The sequence below is a fragment of the Cervus canadensis genome, chromosome 26, assembly GCF_019320065.1.
Source record: "Cervus canadensis isolate Bull #8, Minnesota chromosome 26, ASM1932006v1, whole genome shotgun sequence".
NCBI classification, from domain to species: domain Eukaryota; kingdom Metazoa; phylum Chordata; class Mammalia; order Artiodactyla; family Cervidae; genus Cervus; species Cervus canadensis.
Genome location: NC_057411.1, coordinates 5424454 through 5447789, shown reverse-complemented (window position 1 = coordinate 5447789; position 23336 = coordinate 5424454). Strand labels below are relative to the sequence as shown.

The window sequence follows — 23336 nt, the reverse complement described above, 5'->3', positions numbered from 1 at the left end:
AGCCACCAACTTTTCCTTTCTAGGTTTTCTACCTCCCTGTCCCCCTCTGGTTCAATGACTTTCATTATAACTAAAATTCTGCCTGGGTGAACATATTCATTAATTCAGAAAATCCATAATATCAAATATTAACCTGGACATTTACAGTTTCCAAATTCTTTCATACTTTGTGCTTTCTTAAAATATTTATTTTTATCTGTTAGTTGCAAGGCAGATAGGATCTCAGTTTTCCGACTGAGGATTCACAGGGGATTCAACCTGTGTCCCCTTCACTGGAAGGCAAGGTCTTAACTACTGGACCACCAGGGAAATCTCTGTATAGCACTTTCACGTATATTTTCACTTGCCATTTGAAACACTTTCACTTTTGACTCTTTTTTTTTTTTTTACTGGAAATAGATTCCATCATACTGACCAAAGCTAATACAAAAAATCAGTGAAGGACTTTCCTGGTAGTCCAGTGGCTAAGACTGTGTTCTCAATGCAGGGGGCCCAGGTGGGTTGGGGAACTGGAATCCACATGCTGCAACCAAGATTGAAGATTCCTTGGCTGTGACTAAGATCCATCACAGTCAAATAAGTAAATTAATAATAAGAAGAAGAACCAATGAGAGGTTGGGGATCCAGTGCCAAGGACACTGCATTGGTTTGGCAACACAGACCAAGCTGCAGGATAAAGGGTGTGACGTGGGCAGATTGGAAGTGTCAGAATCTGGATTATGGCATTCAGGGACAAATTTCTTTCTGAAGAGAAAGGGAAGGGTAGGGCAGCTCTGTAGAAGCATTTGCCACTCAAAGACTTTCAGGGCACCCCTGCATATGAAATTGTCAATGAATATTTGTGAGACAGATGACCCTAACTTGCAATGTGGTGTGTTAGTCTTTGTAGGAGTGAAGAAATCCTTTGTTTGCCATAGAGTTGATTTATTAGGAAAATTTGTCTCCTAAACTATGTCTTTTGATAAAGAGCAACAAGTCTAAGCCTAAGTGAGTAGGCAAAGGGTCTGCTTCTCCCAACACTCAGGGCCACCCCAGTCATCCCTCACCTCTTCTCTCCTTTCAGTCACTGACGGGCCAGAGTCTGTCCTCCTTCCTGCTTCCTTTTTATAGACACACACAGTGCTCACTACCCCAGCGGCAATGCAGCTCAGCACTAGGCAGTGAAAACAAGTGCCGTCTATCTTGCTCCCTGCAGGCTTCTTCCTGGACACATTCTGTCCTGCTGGATGTGTCAGATTGGCTTTTGGTCTGATGTTTCTTAGTCCTACCCAGACAGGCCAAAAAGGGCTGATCCAGGTTTCAGTTCAGATCACTCCCATTCTCATTGAGTTCCCGGCCCAAGCTCAGCCAGCAATGAAAGCATACCAGCCACTCCTGGGAGTAAAGCATCAATGAACCTTCCAGACCCTACTTGCTAAATGGGGAGGGACTTGCTTAGATGTGGCTAAATGGTCAAGAGCAGCTGGTCTGCAGCTGAGGGGACTGAGGAACATAGGAGTGGACTGGAACTTGAGAGGATGCTTGGCCCAGTGCCAGGGCACTGTAGGGGCTCAATACATGTGGACTGAGGTGATGACTGAGGCTGGAAAGACAAAAGACACACACAGTGAATACTGTCTCTCACCATGTAAGAACATGTCATCAAATACCACACTGAGACACAGTCACATTTATTAGGAGATTGTACTAGTTAGGATAAAGACTCTGCCACTGCAACAAGGACTTCCACAAACCTGGCTGAAAGAGGATAGAAGTTTACTTCTCTCTGATAAAACAACCATTTAGTCTACACTACCAAGACAGCACTAGTCTGAGAGGTCATTCAGAATCAATCCTTCTTCCACCACTGCTTAGGACTGTGGTTCCCAAGTTGTCCCAAAGAGCCTCAGTGAACTCAGAGGATGCGTCAACATTTTGAGGAAAACATGGTGACCCTCAGAATGTAATGTACACCACATAGACCACTAGCTCGAGATTCACAATCCCAACATCAGAGAGCATTGCCTCCTCTTGATAACATGAGATATCTCTGAATCTAGGTTTTCGGTGGCTGCCACGATAAAAAGCTGGAACTCTGAGAAAATCAGTATGCGACAGGGAATGGTGTAGTGCTGTCCAAACTGATTTGAAGGTTTGAGGAGTTGTGGAGTGCCCTGTAGGTATACATATTCTATCACCAAGTGACTGCAGTTGTTAAAGTAAAATATTTACCTTTCAATGTATGCATATCACTTGTTACAAATAACAACTGAATGCTGGGAGACAATTCTCCATGAATCTCATGGTTTCACATATATTGTAAACAAAGGCAGTGACTGGCTTTGATCCAGACTATCTTTTCAAAGATGCTTGTATAGGCAGCCCTTGAAAACACAGGGTTTAGGGGCGCCAACACCAATGGAGTCAAAAATTCACACGTAATTTTTGACTCCTCCAAAACTTAACAACCAACAGGCTATTGCAGACCAGAAGCCATACAGATAATATACACAGTCAACTAAGAGATAATTTTATGTGTATTATATACTACATATATACTATTAATATTATACAATAGTATAATACTATTATATGATAATTATAGTATTATTACACAAAATACATGTAAACTATATATACACTATATTATTGTACTCTTGAAATTAGATCGATATATTCTTTGCAGCCAAAGATGGAGAAGCTCTATACCATCAGTAAAAACAAGACCAGGAGCTGACTGTGGCTCAGACCATGAATTCTTCTTTTTTTAAAAAATTTATTTATTTTAATTGGAGGCTAATTACTTTACAATATTGTAGTGGTTTTTGCCAAACATCGACATGAATCAGCCACAGGTGCACATGTGTTCCCCAACCTGAACCCCCCTCCCACCTCCCTCCCCATCACATCCCCCAGGGTCATCCCAGTGCACCAGCCCTGAGCACCCTGCCTCATGCATTGAAACTGGACCCGCAATCCGCTTCACATATGATAATATACACATTTCAATGCTACCCTCTCAAATCATCCCATCCTCGCCTTCTCCAACAGAGTCCAAAAGACTGTGGTTTACATCTGTGTCTCTCTTGCTGTCTCGCATACAGGGTTATCGTTACCATCTTTCTAAATTCCATATATATGCATTAGTATACTGTATTGGTGTTTTTCTTTCTGACTTACTTCACTCTGTATAATGGGCTCCAGTTTCATCCATCTCATTAGAACTGATTCAAATGCACTTTTTAATGGCTGAGTAATATTCCATTGTGTATATGTACCACAGCTTTCTTATCCATTCATCTGCTGATGGACATCTAGGTTGCTTCCATGTCCTGGCTATTATAAACAGTGCTGCGATGAACACTGGGGTGCACGTGTCTCTTTCAATTCTGGTTTCCTCAGTGTGTATGCCCAGCAGTGGGATTGCTGGGCCGTATGGCAATTCTATTTCCAGTTTTTTAAGGAATCTCCATACTGTTCTCCATAGTGGCTGTACAAGTTTGCATTCCCACCAACAGTGTAAGAGAGTTCCTTTTCCCCCACACCCTCTTCAGCGTTTATTGTTTGTAGACTTTTTGATAGCAGTCATTCTGACTGGCCTGAGATGGTACCTCATTGTAGTTTTGATTTGCATTTCTCTGATAATGAGTGGTGTTGAGCATTTTTTCATGTGTTTGTTAGCCATCTGTATGTCTTCTTTGGAGAAATGTCCGTTTAGTTCTTAGACCCATTTTTTGATTGGGTTGTGTATTTTTCTGGAATTGAGCTGCAGGAGCTGCTTGTATATTTTTGAGATTAATTCTTTGTCAGTTGCTTCATTTGCTATTATTTTCTCCCATTCTGAAGGCTGTCTTTTCACCTTGCTTATAGTTTCCTTTGTTGTGCAAAAGCTTTTAAGTTTAATTGGGTCCCATTTGTTTATTTTTGCTTTTATTTCCATTACTATGGGAGGTGGGCGATTGAGGATCCCGCTGTGATTTATGTCAGAGAGTGTTTGGCCTATATTTTTCTCTAGGAATTTTATAGTTTCTGGTCAGACCATGAATTCCTTATTGCAAAATTCAGACTTAAATTGAAGAAAGTAGGGAAAACCACTAGACCATTCAGGTATGATCTAAATCAAATCCCTTACGATTATACAGTGGAAATGACAAATAGATTCAAGGGATTAGATCTGGTAGAGTGCCTAAAGAACTATGGACGGAGGTTTGTAACATTGTATAGGAGGCAATGATCAAAACCATCCCCAAGAAGAAGAAATGCAAAAAGGCAAAATGGCTGTCTGAGGAGGTCTTACAAATATTTGAGAAAACAAGAGAAGTGAAAGGCAAAGGAAAAAAGTAAAGATATATCCATCTGAATACAGAGTTCCAAAGAAAAGCAAGGAGAGACAAGAAAGATTTCCTAAGTGATCAATGCAAAGAAATAGAGAAAAACAATAGCATGGGAAAGACTAGAGATCTCTTCAAGAAAATCAGAGATACCAAGGGAACATTTCATGCAAAGATGGGCACAATAAAGGACAGAAATGGTACGAACCTAACAGAAGCAGAAGATATTAAGAGGTGGCAAGAATACACAGAAAAACTATATAAAAAGATCTTAATGACCCAGATAACCACAGTGGTGTGATCACTCACCTAGAGCCAGGCATCTCAGAGTGCGAAGTCAGGTGGGCCTTAGGAAGAATCACTACAAATGAAGCTAGTAGAGGTTATGGAATTCCAGTTGAGCTATTTCAAATCCCAAAAGATGATGCTGTGAAACTGCTGCACTCAATATGCCAGCAAATTTGGAAAACTCAGCAGTGGCTAAAGGATTGGAAAAGGTCAGTTTTCATTCCAATCCCAAAGAAAGGCAATGCCAAAGAATGTTCAAATTACCACACAATTGCACTCATCTCACACGCTAGCAAAGTAACGCTCAAAATTCTCTAAGCTAGGCTTCAACAGTACGTGAACCAAGAACTTCCAGATGTTCAAGCTGGATTTAGAAAAGGCAGAGGAATCAGCAATATAATTGCCAATATGCGTTGGATCCTAGAAAAAGCAAGAGAATTCCAGAAATACATCTACTTCTGTTTCATTGACTACACTAAAGTCTTTGACTGTGTGGCTCCCAACAAACTGGAAAATTTTTCAAGAGATGGGAATATCAGACCACCTTTTCTACCTCCTGAGAAATCTGTATGCAGGTCAAGAAGCAACAATTAGAACCAGACATGGAACAATTGAGTGGTCCCAAATTGGGAAAGGAGTACGTCAAGGCTGTATATTGTCACCCTGCTTATTTAACTTATATGCAAAGTACATCATGCAAAATACTGGACTGGATGAAGAATAGCTGGAATCAAGATTGCGGGAGAAATATCAATAACCTCAGATATGCAGATGACACCACCCTTATGGCAGAAAGCGAAGAGGAACTAAAGAGCCTCGAGATGAAATTGAAAGAGGAAAGTGAAAAAGCTGGCTTAAAACTCAACATGCAAAAAACTGAGATCATGGTATCCAATCCCATTACTTCATGGCAAATAGATGGGGAAACAATGGAAAACATTGACAGACTTTATTTTCTTGGACTCAAAATCACTGCAGATGGTGACTGCAGCCATGAAATTAAAAGATGCTTGCTCCTTGGGAGAAAAGCTATGACCAACCTAGACAGCATATTAAAAAGCAGAGACATTACTTTAAGGAAAGGTCCATATAGTCAAAGCTATGGTTTTTCCAGTGGTCATGTATGAATGTGAGAGTTGGACCATAAAGAAAGCTGAGCACCAAAGAATTGATGCTTTTGAACTGTGGTGCTGGAGAAGACTCTTGAGAGTCCTGTGGACTGCAAGGAGATCTAACTAGTCAATCCTAAAAGAAATCGGTACTGAATATTCATTGGAAGGACTAATGCTGAAGCTGAAGCTCCAATACTTTGGCCATGTGATGCAAAGAACTGACTCATTGGAAAAGATTCTGATGCTGGGAAAGATTTAAGGCAGGAGAAGAAGGGAACAACAGAAGATGAGATGGTTGGATGGCATCACCGACTCAATGGACATGAGTTTGAGCAAACTCTGGAAGTTGGTGATGGACAGGGAAGCCTGGCATGCTGCAGTCCATGGGGTCGCAGGGTAGGACATAACTGAGCGACTAAACTGACTAATTGTACTCTTTTAATAAACTAGAGACTATTGATACTGATACCACAAGTTAATATCATCTGTTTACAAGATTATCTATCAGCACCTATATCCATACTATATATACGAGATAAAACATTGTAGATACAATATGAATTACTAATTCTAGACATAACAAATGAAAAGATAACATGAAAAACAAATTCACATTTATATATTATATATTCACAGATCTAAAGACTCATGCACCGATAATGAAGCAGCAGCAATATGATTACTTTATGGTTAAGCTTAGTGTAATTGATATAATTGTTTCACAGTGGCCTAGCTTAGACACAGTGAATGAATCCTTATAGAACTTTTATGGTATACAGTATTACAGTCATATTCATAATACAGTGTTGGAAACACTGTTACATTAAAAAAAATCCACCTACCTATGACAACAGGCTGATACACAGGTTCTCCAATTGGAAGGGAGAGAAATGCATACTGTATGATAATGTAATTCTTTGAAAGCAAATTTATAAAGCAGTAGGAAAACTAACACATTATTAATATTAAATGCCACTTATCTTATTTCTATATAAGGTAGGCTTTCCACTTCAACACAAGTCTTGCACATGACGTTCTACATGGTGACTCCTTAGGTGGTGATGATGATGACACAGCATCTCATACAGTTCTTGTAGCAGTTACTAGACTTTAATACAAGAACCCACACACATACATAACAGATAGGTTGGTTAACTGCAGGACATGATGATTATCTACTATTCATTAAGTGGAAGTGGATCCTCACAAAGGTCTTCATCCTAGGTGTCTTTGATTCATATTGACTCGGCTGAGGAGGCGGAGGAGGAGGGATTGGCTTTGCTGTCCCAGGCATGGGAGGGGAGGCAAGAGAGGCAGGCACACTGGGTGTAACTTGATGGAAATACACCCTAATTTCTGACTTTTTTGCTTTTTTATTTTTCTATGAATGTTTCCATAAAGTAAGAATCCGTCCTCCACTGTGTGCTTCAGTTCCAGCACCAGGAACATAGAAAGGTCCATGCTGTAAAAGAAGTCAAAAGCAGTTTTTAATGATCAGAACTCTCGCCCTAGATAGTCTAATGTCAGTCTGTTTCCTGGCACTGCTTCTTCCTTCTTCCATGTCTTTTTCCTCATCGTGTGGCACTGGTTCGGAAGCACTCTGTCGGAGTCATCTCTTGCTAATTCCTCTTGTATCGTGTCTATTAGCTCTTGAATTTCTCTAAGCTCCCTATCTTGAAACCCTTCACCCCCACCTTTTTTGCCATTATCTAAAATGTCCTTCATGATTTCCTTGATTGGTTCTGTGTATATCCTGTGAAGTCATACACAATATATGGGCACAGTTTTCTCCAGCAAGAATTTATTGCTTTGGGCTTGACGGTCTTCACAGCTTTTCCTGTGATGATGGCATCTTCAATCGTGTAGTCCTTCCAGACTTCCAGGACCTTTCCATGGAGTTCTCTCCCATAGCACTGGTAATCCTTTACATAGAGCACTACGTGTAATGAGACATAATGGTCCCTATGACTCCCTGATCTAGAGAATGAATTAGAGATGTTGTATTTGGAGGCAGCAAGACCACTTCAACACCTTCAGTGTTGAATCCTTGGGGTTCTGGGTGGCCAGGGGTACTGTCCAATAAAAAGAAACCTTTGAAAGGCAGTTCTTTACTTGCAATATAATTACTGACTTCAAGGACAAAGCATCAGTGGAACCAATCTAAGAAAAGGGTTCTCATTATCCAGGCTTCCTTGTTGCAGTACAATGAAAACACTGGCAGCTGGTGTTTTATCTTTTCCCTTCAAGGCTGGTGGGTCAGCAGCTTTATAGATAAAGTGAAGTCACTCAGTCATGTCCGACTCTTTGAAACCCCATGGACTGTAGCCTACCACGCTTCTCCGTCCATGGGATTTTCCAGGCAAGACTACTGGAGTGGGTTGCCATTTCCTTCTCCAGAGGATCTTCCCGACCCATGGATCTTATAGATGAGGGCAGTCCTTATCCTAAACCCCACTGCATTTGTGCATAACAGGAGAGTTAGCCTATCCCTTCCTGAATTAAAACTAGTACTCGCTTTCCTTCCTTACTAGTAAATGACCTTTGTGGCACTTCCCCCCCGCCCCCCTCCACCGAGAATAGGGCTCTTTTTGTCTACATTAAAAACCTGTTTAGCCTGTTATTGTTCCTCCTCAATGATTTTCTTAATGGTGCCTGGGAACTGATCTGCTGCTTCTTGGTCAGCAGAAGCTGCTGCTCCTGTTATCTTGACATGTTTTAAGTCAAACCCCTTTCTAAAATGATCAAATCAACCCTTGCTGGCATTAAGATCCTTCCCTTCCCATTTAAGTCATCATATAATAATGACTGCTTTTTCTCAAATCATATTAGTAGGTATGCTTTTCTTATAGTAATTCTACACCCACATAAAAACTGCATTTTTGATATAAGATAAAAAGTTATTTCACAAAAGGTAAATTTTCATGCATGCTGGCATAGGTGTAATGATGTTTTCACACATTTCCTTTCATTTTTTTCTTTTTACAATGGTTTTTATGCTGGATTCATTTATCTTGAAATGGCTGGCAACTGCAGCTGCAGACCTCAATCTACAGTACACATCAAGCAATTCAGCTCTTCCTTGAAATGTCATGACTTTTCTCTGCTTCATGGAAGCATTTCTAGAATCACTAGTGGCACTTCATATTGGTCTCATGGTGTTATTCAAGGTCTGCAGTATTGCACTAAACACAAAGAAAAATATACAAGAACTGCAAGAGATCACTTTTTACTGTGATATGCAGTTTACTGGAAAGATGAAGTGCTCACCTGGAAATGATTAGTGTCTCATGGCATTTTAAGTGGATATCCCCAGAGGAAGAAATAGCAACCCACTCCAGTACTCTTGCCTGAAGAATCCCATGGACAGAGGAGCCTCCTGGGGTGCAGTCCATGGGTTGCAAAAGAGTTGATCATGACTTAGGAACTAAACAGCAACAAACAATAAAACACACTTGAGCTTACCACAATATTAAGAGATCAATTATAATAGTACACGACATTTAATTTTATGCAGTTATGATTCAAAATTGCAGCTTTACATGTTTGCATGTAAATGGATCATGTATACTGGATCATGTACTATCTATAAGTCATTGCACCCATTTTGGCAAATTTTAACTTCTTGTAATAGATTACTATATATCTTATGGTAGAAAATGATCAAATAAACTAGTATCTAAATATATTTTATACATTCATGACATATCTTTCTTATTTTTTTCAATATTTCTAGGTTACATGGCTAGTCTGTGATGTTTTTCAAATTGTCCCAAATCTCCAAATAATTTTCTAATGTGTTTATTGAAAATAATCCACATACGGGACTTCCCTGGCAGTCCAGTGATTAAGACTCCACGCTGCCCACTGCAGGGGGCACAGGTTCAATCCCTGGTCAGATCTCGTATGCCACGTGGTGTGGCAAAAAAAAATTAAAAAAAAAAAAATCCACATATAAGTGAAACCATGTAATTTAAACCTATGTCGCTTAAGGGTCAACTGTATATGACAATTTCTTATTTTGCTTCTTTGATAATTATACATACTTCACTCTGTAATCTTTCAGTATCCAGCCCTGTATCACTCTGCCTTGATCAGGCTTTCCCAATCATAAGCCTGACTTCTCACAATCGCCCAGCAGACAAACGGGCTGTAGTCAAGCTGTCTAACAGAGCAGTCACTAGCCACAGGTCGTCACTGGGCACCTGAGATATGGCAATTCTGAAATGAATTATGTTGTTGGCATAAACTACACACTGAACTTCAAAGACATATCACATACACACAAAATATATAAAATCTCATTAATAATTTTTACATTGATTATATGTTGAAATTAAAATATTTTGGATTATCATGTCAAATAAAAATATTATTAAAATTATTTTCCTCTATCTCTTTTTTAGTTTAATATGGCTAACTAGAAAAATTTTAATTGCTTATGTAACTTACATTTTATTTCTACTGAGAAGCACTAGAAAATATACTCCATGAAAATATGCAATAGAGGACATAATAATTATTAAGAGCATTTCAGATTTTGAAGTATCTGTATATAAAGATGGGCTTCCCAGGCGGCACTAGTGGTAAAGAACCTGACTGCCAATGCAGGAGACTTAAGAGATAACCGTTTGATCCCTGGATCGGGAAGATCCCCTGGAGGAGAGCATGGCAATCCACTCCAGTATTCTTGCCAGAAGAGTTCCATGGATAGAGGAGCCTGGAGAGCTAAAAGTCCATAGGGTCACAAAGAGTTGGACACGACTGAAGCGACTCAGCATGAATGCATGCATATATAAAGATATAAGTCAAAAAGTAAACAAAGAAGAATTTCCAGTGAATTATTTATATCTAATATATAATTTTGGAAGTCAACTAAGAAACGAACAGCTGGTTAGTTGGAAAATGGAAAAACAGCATTTTTCCACAATAGTACTTTACACTTGATCTTAGCCAAAAGGCTGAGAAGCGATCACAACAGTACTTTAAAAAAGTAAAATCACATCTGGATACTTTTATTTAAAAAAAGATCAGGTTTATTAGGAAAAGACTTGGATTAGTAAGTTTTTTTTTTTTTTTCCATTTATTTTTATTAGTTGGAGGCTAATTACTTCACAACATTGCAGTGGGTTTTGTCATACATTGACATGAATCAGCCATGGAGTTACATGGATTAGTAAGTTTTAAAACAATAGTAAATCATAAAAGCTTGGTCAAAAACATCAAGTTCTCCCAGAGAGTCCAAAGTCAAGAAACAGAAAATGTGCTACATTCTGAGCCCACTTCCAGTCCATAGAAAACAACCTAAGATGAAACACTGGGAGCCAAAACAGTATGAGTGGCATTCTCAAACGCCTGCTTTGAATCCTTAGAGAACTCAGAATAGAACATAGAATATTATATTACAATAGAGCTAATAGAATATAACTGTTGTCTTTAACAGGAAGAAATAAAGCGAGCTGTGTTCTCCTCGAAGACTAAACAGTATCATGTGCTCCAAAGGAAATATATGAGTTTCAGTAGATCTAGAAAGGACTATTGACAGGAAAGTCTATTAGAAACCAGCAAAATGAGGACCTCTGGTTATCAGAAAATATGAAGGAAGAGAAAAGTACTAGACATGAAAAATAAACACAATATTCCTACTTAGAGGCTCCTAACGCTCTTCAACAGGAGATTAAAGAGCCCAGTCCAAGGACACAGGGTCCATTTATAGGTTCAACAAACACTCACTGTCGGACACTACGTGTCAGGCACCATGCTCAGAGCTGAAAATACAAAGTCCTATTAAGACACATTCCCTGCCTCTGAGAAGTGAATAGTATAGTGAGTGAAGTAGGCAAATATACCAATAATTACCATCTGGTGTACACATTCTGTCAGAATTTATTTAAGGAAAATATGCCATATACAGTCACAGAGATAGGTCTAAATCAGGGGCTCAGAGAATAGCCTGCAGGCCAAATCTGCCTTCATCTGCCACCTACTTTTGTAAATAAAGTTTAATTGGTTTATGTACTGTCTATGGCTGCTTTTCACTACAATGGCAGGGTTGAATACACAACAGACACTGTAAGGTAAACAAAGACTAAAATATTTAATATCTGACCCTTCACAGAAAATGTTAGCCAATCTCTGATCTAAATCAAATTGGGGGGTCAGGTAAAGTACACTGAAGAAGAGTCAATACTAAAGTTTTACATAATAAGTGAGATTTACCTGAAAAAAGTAATAAGCACCCCTCTTCCTATTACCCATTTTTGAGGAGGCATGGGAAATAGGTTGCACAAGCATTCCAGGTTGAGGGAATTTGCCCATGGGAAGGTAAAGAGGCCTAAAACAACATGAAGAACTTAATTTTACCCTAGAGAACACAGAAAAGCTGAAGGCAGTTCTCTTCAGAAATACACGCATTAACAGTAAGTTCTCAGTCATAGAAACACAGCCAGTGTTGGTTATCTGGTTTTCTCTTATCCCTGCAAGTGAAGCATGCTGCTCCTGAACTTCAAGCTATGAAAACACTCAGGTCAAAACTCAGGGTCTATCATCCACTGGAGCAAGACCTGGAGCAGCCAAATCTCAATTCTCTGCTTTGCTACATAGACAGAAGACCAGCTCTGGCTAAAGTGTGTTACAGTTTCTCTCTAAACCCATTTTCACCAAAACAGACTCCAAGATGCGTATTTGAGAGAATCAAAAGTCTGAGCCCTATCCCTCAATACAGTACACTAAAAGCAAAAGCCCTATTTTGGGGAGGAACTGAACTCATACTCTATTTTAATGATTAAAAAAAAATTCACCCTAATCCCAGGGTACTTTAACAGCTATCTAAACATGAGAAAATCTAGAGGTGTATCACATTTCATGAATGAATCTCTAGAATAAGACAAAGGGGAAATCATAGAATGCTCATCCATTTTTCTCTGTTTCTCTCTCTTTTTTAAAAAAGTTTTTGGCTAAACTGTGCTGCATGCAGGATCTTATTTCCTTGACCAGGGTTCGAACCTGTGCCCTCTGAAGATTCTTAACCACTGGATCACCAGGGAAGTTCCTCATTCATTTTTTAAAAAATATTGTTCTTTTTACCTCGTTGCAACCGAGAAAGCAACATGGGTCACCAGCAGCTCTACTGGAGCCATCCGAGAAAATTCGGCCAGGGTTCTCGCTCTTGCCGGGTCTGCTCAAACCGGCACGGTCTGATCCGGAAATACGGCCTCAATATGTGCCGCCAGTGTTTCCGCCAGTATGCGAAGGACATCGGCTTCATTAAGTTGGACTAACTGAACTTCCTTAGATGGCTCATCCAGCACATCACCCCTAGGCGGAAATAATACTAGCTCTTTGTATGTAAAATAAAAGTTTTCAAAACTTCAAAAAAAAAAAAAAAAATATTGTTGTCAGCTTTACAAAAAGATTCTCAAAAGAAAAATTTTAGATGCATATATCTCAAGCAATAAAGCCAGCAATATTTTATAATTAAATTTAGCTCAAAGTATCACTTAAACTTTTGACTAAAATTTACAATTCAAAGGAAAGCAGTTCAAGAAAGATACAAATACAAAGATAACTTTCACTAGTCTTATGCCTTGTTTGGAAATCCCATAGATCTTAGTTAATTAAAGACTCTTACTTGGGACACAATGATGTCCATCTGACACCACAATTTCCACAGAGTATTCATATGCTGTTCAAGATATTTATGTATTCCAATTCAGCAGCCATTAACAAAAATCTTGATTGCACTAAAATGTAAAATCAAAAGCACTGTATACTTAGTAACCCTATAATAAGCTATAATTAAAGATTAACAATAAAATTTTTTTGCATCTATACACACTCAGCCACAGTGAGAAGTTTCTTCACAGTGGCAGCTGTTAGGTTCTTCCACTGTAAAATAAAGTTATTACTGTTGTGCAAAGTTTTATTCAGTTCAGTTCAGTTGCTCAGTTGTGTCCCCATGGACCGCAACACGCCAGGCCTCCCTGTCCATCACCAACTCCTGGAGTTTACCCAAATTCATGTCCATTGAGTCGGCATGAGGCATCCAACCATCTCATCCTCTGTCATCCCCTTGTCCTCCTGCCCTCAATCTTTCCCAGCATCAGGGTCTTTTCCAATGAGTCAGTTCTTCCCATCAGGTGGCCAAAGTATTGGAGTTTCAGCTTCAACATCAGTCCTTCCAATGAACACCCAGGACTGATCTCCTTTAGGATGGACTGGTTGGATCTCCTTGCAGTCCAAGGGACTCTCAAGAGTCTTCTCCAGCACCACAGTTCAAAAGCATCAATTCTTTGGTGCTCAGCTTTCCTTATGGTCCAACTCTCACATCCATACATGACTACTGGAAAAACCACAGCTCTGACTATATGGACCTTTCCTTAAAGTAATGTCTCTGCTTTTTAATATGCTGTCTAGGTTGGTCATACTTTTCTTCCAAGGAGCAAGTGTCTTTTAATTTCATGGCTGCAGTCACCATCTGCAGTGATTTTGGAGTCCAAGAAAATAAAGTCCGTCACTGTTTCCATCGTTTCCCCATCTAGTTGCATGAAGTCATGGGACCGGATGCCATGATCTTAGTTTTCTGAATGTTGAGCTTTAAGCCAACTTTTTCACTCTCCTCTTTCACTTTCATTAAGAGGCTCTTTAGTCCTTCTTCACTTTCTGCCATAAGGGTGGTGTCATCTGAATATCTGAGGTTATTGATACTTCTCCCAGCAATCTTGATTCCAGCTTATGCTTTATTCAGCCCAGCTTTGAGTCTAGATAAATATGCATTTTCTCAGCAATCTTTTCCATTGATGAATATCAATTATGCCTTAGACAAAGATCATCAATGGAAAAGACTGATAAGGAAATGCATATTTATCTAGACTCAATAAAACTTTCCACAAAAATAGTAACTTTACAGTGGAGGAACCTAACAGCTGCCACTGTGAAGTTAACATTACCAATGATGGGACATAATGACATCATGTGACTCCTGATATGATGTCCTGGGAAGCACACAATATGACCTCTAGATTTGTCCTGCCAAGAAATGGCATAAATTGAATATAATCATGAGGAAATTTTAGAAAAATCCAAATTGAAGGATAGTCTACCAAAAAAAAAAAAAAGTCTATCCTTTCCAAAAATTTCAGTGTTTCAAAACATTCAAGATAAAAACAAGAGAAGATTTTTTTTTTGCATTTATGTGTGTTGCTCGGTCGTGTCTCAGGACTAATTGGAACCCCATGCAGCCCACCAGGCTCCTCTGTCCATGGAATTTCCAAGGCAAGAATACTGCAGTGGGTTGCCATTTTCTACTCCAGGGGATCTTCCTGACCCAAAGATCCAATCCCGTCTCCTGCATAGTCAGGCAGATTCTACTGTGCCACCTGGGAAGTCCTCTTGCACTTATAATATTCTCTCAAGAGTTATAAACTAGTGTCACAGGCCACAAGGAAGTAAAAAGACTATGCCTTACAGAAAAAAGGCAAGGAGTTAAGGAGGATCAAGATGAGTGTAGGGCCTCGGTGGGAGCATTCATGGGTAGGTGGGCCTCTAAGGGAAACCAGACAATCCAGTAAGACTCCTCGAACAGCTTAACGGACAAACAGGTGTGGTAATGTGGCCCCAGGGAATCAGGCCCTACGGAATCAGTATCTCTGCAGAGATACTTCACATCTCCAGACATGATCCACACTATCCTGTGTACATATATTTAGAATCCTTTTTGGCAAACACATAGACTGTGCTGCCATTTTCTCTTGAGCAGTCACAACCTACATGGACAATAAAAGTTATATCCATAAAAACCCACAAGGTCCTTGAAGTAGAAAGAACAGTGAAAGCTGCATCTTAATTTAATGTCATCACATAGGCTCACTGAAACATCAACTCTTGAATTTTATAAACTCCACTTTGCAAAACTGCTCCATAGAAACCTACAACTAACCAAATTTCTAGTGCATAGTATATGCAGCTGAGTAAAACTTTGGTATGTAAATTCAGCTGTCACCCTCCTAAATAATTCAAATGCCACTTTCAGATTATTCTGTATAAAGGCTTACATTTTAATTTCAACTTTCATAATATAAATCTAATGCTAATTGTGTAATTTTTTTTTTTTTTACATAAAGCTACTATACTTCTCTGATCCATTAAGAATGAAAGAGCCATCAGGATCCAAGGGGCATCCATTTAATTCACAAAGATCATGATCTGTTAAGCCACTGAATAGGCAGTATATTGACTGCAACATAACTGGAGTTTCACCATGAAAGTTTTCTGATGCTGCACCTGAAGTTGTTCTTTACCTTCCTTTATGACTATTTCCATAATATCAACATAAAGAGGACCAGAAAATAAAAGTAGATCACAAACTAATAGTAAGGTAATTGCTAAAACTCTCAATTGATTAAAATTACATTTTCTATTTTATTTCAGTATCAGCTGCTAAAATAACTCTTTCTTACATGAGATTTCTTAACCTGGCTTCATGAGGCATCACTGAAGTAGCATCATCTCTTTCCCAATGGGTAGGTTTGGAGAGGTAAATTTATTCAAACTTCAGCAAATATCTTGGCTAAAATGAAAACAACATAAAAAAGGCAAATAATATTTTTCCATAAAAGTTTTGATGATTCCATTTAAACCAAAATTGACATTTTAAGTAGAAGATGGCATATAAATTGGCTAAATTAATCCACTTTACAAATACGGATACTCTTCAGAGTCAACAGCCATATTCCATAGACATTAAGTTTTATACTTCATCACTTTCTTAAAACAGAGGCAAAAATAGAAATAATATATCACAAGTAAATAAAAACTATACATATGCCCGGACTTTGCTGGTGTTCCAGTGTTTAAGAATCCATCTGCAATCCAAGGGATGTGAGTTCAAACCCTGGTTGGGGAACTAGGACCCCACATGCTACAGAGCAACTAAACCCACACACTGCAACTACTGAGCACGTATGCTGCAACTAGAGAGTCCATGCATCACAGCAAAAGATACTGCATGATGAAACGAAAATCCAAAGTGCTGCAGCTAGGATCTGACGCAGCCAAATAAATAAACAAATAGTTTTTAAAATAAATAAAACAAAGACTGTTATAAGAGACAATGATGGATACTACATAATAATCAAGGGATCAATCTGAAGAGACATTATAATTGTTCTATACATCTGTGTCTCTTTTTCTGTCTTGCATAATTGTAAATATGGACCCCACGGACTGTAGCCTGCCAGGCTCCTTTGTCCATGGGATTTCCCAGGCAAGAATATTGAAGTGTGTTGCCATTTCCTTCTCCAGCGGATCTTCCCAATCCAGGGATCGAACCCAGGTCTCCTGCATTGCAGGAGGATTCTTTACTGACTAAGCCACCAGGTCTCAGCTTTCTAAATTCATATGCACCCAACATAAAAGCACCTCAATATAGAAAGCAAATCCTAACAATCATAAAAGCTGAAATCAATAGTAATACAATAATAGTGGGGGACTTTTAACAATCCCCTTACATCAATGGACAGAAAATCAATAAGGAAACAAAGATCTTAATAGACATATTACACCATTGGGCTTAGTTCATATTTATAGTACATTACATCTGAAAGCAGCAGAATACACATTCTTCTCAAGTGCACATGGAACATTCTCTAGGATAGATCACAAGCTGGGCCACTAGGCTAGCCTAAGTAAATTTAAGAAAACTGAAACAGTATTAAGCATCTTCTCTGACCACAGTGCTATGAGATTAAAAATCAACTACAAGAAAAAAACTGTAAAAAACACAAACTTATGGAGACCAAACCATATATTACTAAACAATCAATGTATCACTGAACAAATCAAAGAATAAATAAAATAAAAATGAATGAAAATGAAAACACAAGAATCCAAAACCCATGGAATACAGCAAAGACAGTTCTAAAAGGGAAGTTTATAGTAACACAATCTTGTTGTTGTCATTCAGTCACTCAGTCGTGTCCGACTCTTTGCAACCCCATGGACTGCAGCATGCCAGGCTTCACTGTCCATCATCATCTTCCAGAGCTTGCTCAAACCCATATTCATTGAGTCAGTGATGCCATCCAACTATCTGATCCTCAGTCATCCCCTTCCCTACCTACCTTCAAACTTTCCCAGCATCAGTGTCTTTTCCAGTGAGTCAATTCTTCGCATCAGGTGGCCAAAGTATTGGAGCTTCAGCTCCAGCATCAGTCCTTCCAATGAACATTCAGGAATTGATTTCCTTTAGGATGGACTGGGTGAATCTCCTTGCAGTCCAAGGGACTCTCAAGAGTCTTCTCCAACACCACAGCTCAAAAACATCAGTTCCTCGGTGTTCAGCCTTCTTTATGGTCCAACTCTCACATCCCAATAATGACTACTGGAAAAACCATAATAGCTTCGACTATATGAACCTTTGTCAGCAAAGTAATGTCTCTGCTTTTAATACAATCTTAACTTCAGGATATAAGGAAAATTTCAAATAAGGAACCTAACCTTACACCTAAAGTCACTAGAGAAAGAAGAACAAACAAAACCCAAACTTGGTAGAAGGAAAGAAATCACAAAGATCAGAGCAGAAACTCAATGTTATGTCACAGCCTGGATGGGAATGGAGTTTGGGGAAAATGGATACATGTATATGTATGGCTGAGTCCCTTCACTGTTCACCTGAATCTATCACAACATTGTTAATACACTATACTCTAATACAAAATAAAAAGTTTATTTTTAAAAGATCAAGCAGAAATAAATGAAATAGAGACCAAAAAAATAGCAAAAATCAATTAAACTAAAATCCAGGTTTTTGAAAAGACAAAGGAAACTGATAAACTTATTGCCAGATTCATCAAGAAAAAAGGAAGAGGACTCAAATCAATAAAATTAGAAATGAAAAAGGAGAAGTTACAAGGGACACCATAGAAATATAAAAGATCATAAGAGATTACTACAAGCAAGCCAATAAAATGGGTAACTTTGAATACATGAGCAATTTCTTAGAAAGGTACAATCTTCTGAGACTGAACCAGGAAGAAATAAAAAATATGAATACACCAATCACAAGCACTGAAATTGAAACTGTAATTTAAAAGCTTCCAACAAACAAAAGTCCAGGAACATATGGCTTCACAGGTGAATTCTACCAAACATTTAAAGAATAGTTAACACCTATCCTTCCGAAACTATTCCAAAATATTTCAGAGGAAGGAACACTCCAAACTCATTCTATGAGACCACCATCTACTTGATAGCAAAATCAGAGAAAGATAACACACAAAAAAGAAAAAAATTATAAGCCAATGTAACTGATGAACATAGAAAATCCTAAACAAAATACTAGTAAACCAAATCCAACAATCTATTAAAAGGATCATACACCATGATTAAGTGGGATTTATCCCAGGGATGTAAGGATTTTTCAATATCCACAAATCAATCAGTATGATTCACCACATTATAAGTTGAAAAATATTAACAACAACCAAATGATCATCTCAATAGACGCAGAAAAAGCTTTTGACAAAATTCAACACCCATTTATGGTAATAAACCCCCAGAAGTGGGCTTAGAGTGACCCTATCTCAACATAACAAAATCTGTAAATGACAAACCTATAGCTAACATCATACTGAACAGTGAAAAACTGAAAGCATTTCTTCTATGATCAGAAACAAGACAAGGATATCCACTCTTTGCCACTTTTATTGAACACAGTTTTAGAAGTCCCAGCCACAGCAATCAGAGTAAAGAAATAAAAGGAATCCAACTTGGGAAAGAAAAACTGTCACTGTTTGCAGATGGTTCTATACATAGAAAATCCTACAGATGCTACCAGAAAACTACTAGAGCTCATCAATGAATCTGGTAACGTTGTAAGATACAAAATTCATACACAGAAATCTCTTGCTTTTCTGTACACTAACAACAAAAGATCAGAAAGAGAAATTCAAGAAACAATCCCATTTACCATCACATCAAAAAGAGTAAAACACACACAAGGAATAAACGTATCTAAGAAGGCAAAAGATTTATATCCCCAAAACTATAAAATGTGGCCAAAGAAATGGAAGATGACACAAACATTTCCGATCCAAGAAAATCCTTGTTCTTGGATTGGAAGAATCAATTTGTCAAAATGACTATACTTCCCAAGGATATTTACAGATTCAATGAAATCTCTATCACATTACCAATGGCATTTTTCAGAAAATTAGAAAAAAAATTTTAAATTTGTATGGAAATACACACACACACACACACACACACACACAAACCCAGATGAGTCAAAGCAATCATGAGAAAGAAAAAATGGAGCTGGAGGAGTCCGGCTCCCTGACTTCAGACTATATTACAAAGCTACAATAGTCAAAACAGCATGGTACTGGCACAAAAACAGAAACACAGAACAGGAGAGAAAGCCTGCTGGGCATATAAAAGCTATGTTTACACTACACCATAGTCTACTAAGCATTATGTCTAAAAAAAAAATGTAGGAGCTTCCCTGGTGGCTCATTGGTAGAAAATCTGCCTGCCAAAACAGGAGATATGGGTTCAACTCCTGATCTGGGACGATCCCACATGACATGAAGCAACTAAACCTGTGTACCACAACTACAGAGCCTGTGTTCCACAGCCCTGGAGCTGCAACTCACACACCCTAAAGCCCATGCTCTGTACCAACAGAAGCCACTGCAATGAGAAGCCCACATACCACTAGAGAGTAGTCCCTGTTCTATGCAACTAGAGAAAAGCCTGTAAAGCACTGAGGCCCAGCACAGCCAAAAATAAATAAAATAAATAAATTTTAAAAATAAAAAAACAGTGCACTCACCTTAATTTAAAAATACATTTTTTTGTGAAGAAATGCTAACCATCATCTGAGCCTTCAGCCACTCACAGTAGTAAAATCAAACATCACTGATTAGAGATCACCATAAAAAACATAATAATGAAAAAGCCTGAAATATTGCAAGAATTGCCAAAATGTGACACAGAGACATGAAGTGAACAAATACAGTTTAAAAAATGGCATCAATAGACTTGCTCAATTCAGGGTTGTCATAAAGCTAAATCTATAAAGAATGTAATATTGTGAAGCATATAAAGAGGAGCAAAATTTTTAAAAGCATGCCTATAAATACTTGTCAGCCCAAGGTAAATTCAAATTTTCCTTTCTGGAACTTTCTTCCCAAATATTTTCCATCCAAAGTTAGTTAAATCCCCAGATGCTGAACCTACCCATATGGAGGGCCAACTGTACTTAGGAGTCATCCACTCATACATGGTAACTGAAGCTACAGAGAATGAATGAAATCATCCAAGAATAACGTGAACAGCAGAAGAGAATGAGAAAAAAAGTCACACAGGTGAGAATTAAGTGAGAGGGATGTAGCAGTTGGAAGGAAGGAGTTTTCATGGCAAAGTCATCAACAGTGTTGACTACCAAAAGGTTTACATAAGGTTTTAAAAATGTCCATTTTATTTATCAATTGAGATGTCACTCATTTTCTTAAAATACTGAAAGAAAAAGGAAATATTCAACATGTTTTCCCAAGGACAAGAGAGAGCTAATATTTCACATAAAAAGAAGCCAGCTGAAAAACAAGTGTCTAAAACCCGATGAGAGCATATCTAACAGTGATATCAAAGGACACAATCAGGAATTTAATGAAGACTCAATGCTAGAGCAAATGTGATCACCAATCTAACATTACTTCTTTTCCCACAGGATTATTATACATTGCTAATGAGAATATTAATTAACACAATCAACTACAGTGGTTGCTTGGAATCATTTAGCAAAATGTTAATAATTTGTGTAACAAGTGTCCATTTTCTAACCTGAAATTCTATACCTAAAACTTTATCCTGCAGAATATACTTGTATTGAACAAAATGATATGTACAAGATTATTCATTACAGCACTGTCTGAAGTGGAAAAAGACTGGAAATAACCCAACTATACATCAAGACACAACTTTAGTTATAGTATATCCATACAATCTACATATCTGTGAAAAAAATTAGGATGCTCTCTATGTACTGATATGAAAATCTTTTGGATATAGATATATAAAGCAAAAAATAAAAGTACAGAAAAGTGTCAAGTTACTTTTGCTTTGTAAAAGCAGGAAAAATAGAACACTATTTGTATTTCCTTGAATATAAATGAAGCATCTGGAGAGCTAAGAATCTAAAATAGTGGTTACCTACAGAGGAGCAGATGGTGGACAGGAAAGGAAGGTGGAAAAGAATAAGACCTCACAGTTAACATTTTAATGGTTTATGAACCACGAGAATACATGACCTCGAAAACTGAGCTAAAAAAACGGTTTCAATTTTGAATGTAATGATTTCTAGACTCAAGGTGACAGAAATAAATAGTAGCGTTTAAGCTTCTTCATCTATTTTTCTCCATGAAGCAACTGAGAGAATGAGGAGAAATGAAAGGGTTGAAAAAGGTATAAGGAGCTAGAAGAAAACGACGTTTGAAACAGAAGCTGTAGAGAATGGAACTGGGAGCTTTCAAAATACACTGGACATGACTAAGAATTCTACATAATAAAAGAAATAAAAAGAGATATGTTGACCGTGTTCAGTAATATATGTGCCTATAACTGTATCATCTGTGGAAAGAGGATATGTAAAAGTCATCTTTTAGGATAATTTACACAGGCACATGACATCATGAAGAAATGCCAAACCAGATCAGTCCCTGCTCCCCACCGCCCACTCCATTCTTTGTCTCCCGGTGTATTTCCAGAGCCAAGCACAGTGCCTGGCACAGGCTGAGGCTCAAAAATTCACCAACTCAATAAATCCATTAACTTTGGCCTTAAGGGAAATCAAGAAAGCTGCCCTTTGCATCAAAGTCAGAACAGAGGAATTTGTCCTGTTTCTGTACGCTATTTTCAATACGCGAAGGGAGTGTCAGATTTACCGAGAAGCAGACAACCGAAAGAAGAGTCCCTCCAACCGAGATCATAAAGGCTACGTTTCCCGAACCCTCCACCTCTCAAAATCCCGGACTCCTTCCCAGCCTGGAGAATGTGGGTAAACGACTGGGGACGTGGTCCGACCGGCCCGGTAAAGTGAAAGAATGTTGGTCGCTCAGTCGCCTCCGACCGCAAGAACTGTAGCCTGCCAGGCTCCTCTGTCCACGGAATTCTCTCCAGGCAATTCTCCGGAATACTGGAGCGGGTAGCCATGCCCTCCTCCAGAGGATATTCCTCACCCAGGAATCCAACCCGAGTCTCCTGCATTGAAGGTAGATTCTTTATCGCCTAAGCCACCAGGGAAGCCCAAAATCCTGGATCGGGAATGAGGCCACAAACCCTTCATTCGTCCAGCTCCCTACGTTTCCCGCCTTAGATGGCTCGCCGCGGAGTGTTCTGAATGTTCACGTACCCTTGTGTGCGTCACACATACTGATTAACGGTTCACGACAAACTCTTAATCACAGACAGAATGGCCGAGCAACCACACACACAGGTATCGTCAGACCAGAGCACCTCAGCCTCCGGCATTCCCAGAATGCTCTTCGTCTTACGCTGGGGGCGGGAGCGGGGGGGGGAGCGGGAGCGGGGCGGGGGGGGGGGGTGGAATATAAATTCTGCGCCTGCGCAAAGC

General features: G+C 38.7%; 1 protein-coding gene, 1 long non-coding RNA gene and 1 pseudogene across 3 annotated transcripts; 1 reads left to right on the top strand and 2 right to left on the bottom strand.

The window, feature by feature from the left end:
• Positions 1-6009: 6009 nt before the first annotated feature.
• LOC122428191 lies at positions 6010-23256 on the bottom strand. 2 transcript variants are annotated; one of them, XR_006265664.1, is made up of 5 exons: positions 22648-23256; positions 16165-16274; positions 13338-13449; positions 8978-9134; positions 6010-7172 (listed from the first exon to the last, which is right to left on the bottom strand). It is a non-coding gene; the product is annotated as an uncharacterized LOC122428191 (long non-coding RNA). The 2 variants fall into 2 exon arrangements; XR_006265665.1 differs by lacking the exon at positions 13338-13449.
• Positions 10532-10680, bottom strand: LOC122428522 (annotated as a pseudogene).
• Positions 12787-13098, top strand: LOC122428190 (40S ribosomal protein S29). Its single transcript, XM_043448016.1, has one exon. It carries the CDS (start codon positions 12817-12819, stop codon positions 12985-12987), a length of 171 nt encoding a protein of 56 aa, XP_043303951.1. The 5' UTR covers positions 12787-12816; the 3' UTR covers positions 12988-13098.
• Positions 23257-23336: the final 80 nt, after the last annotated feature.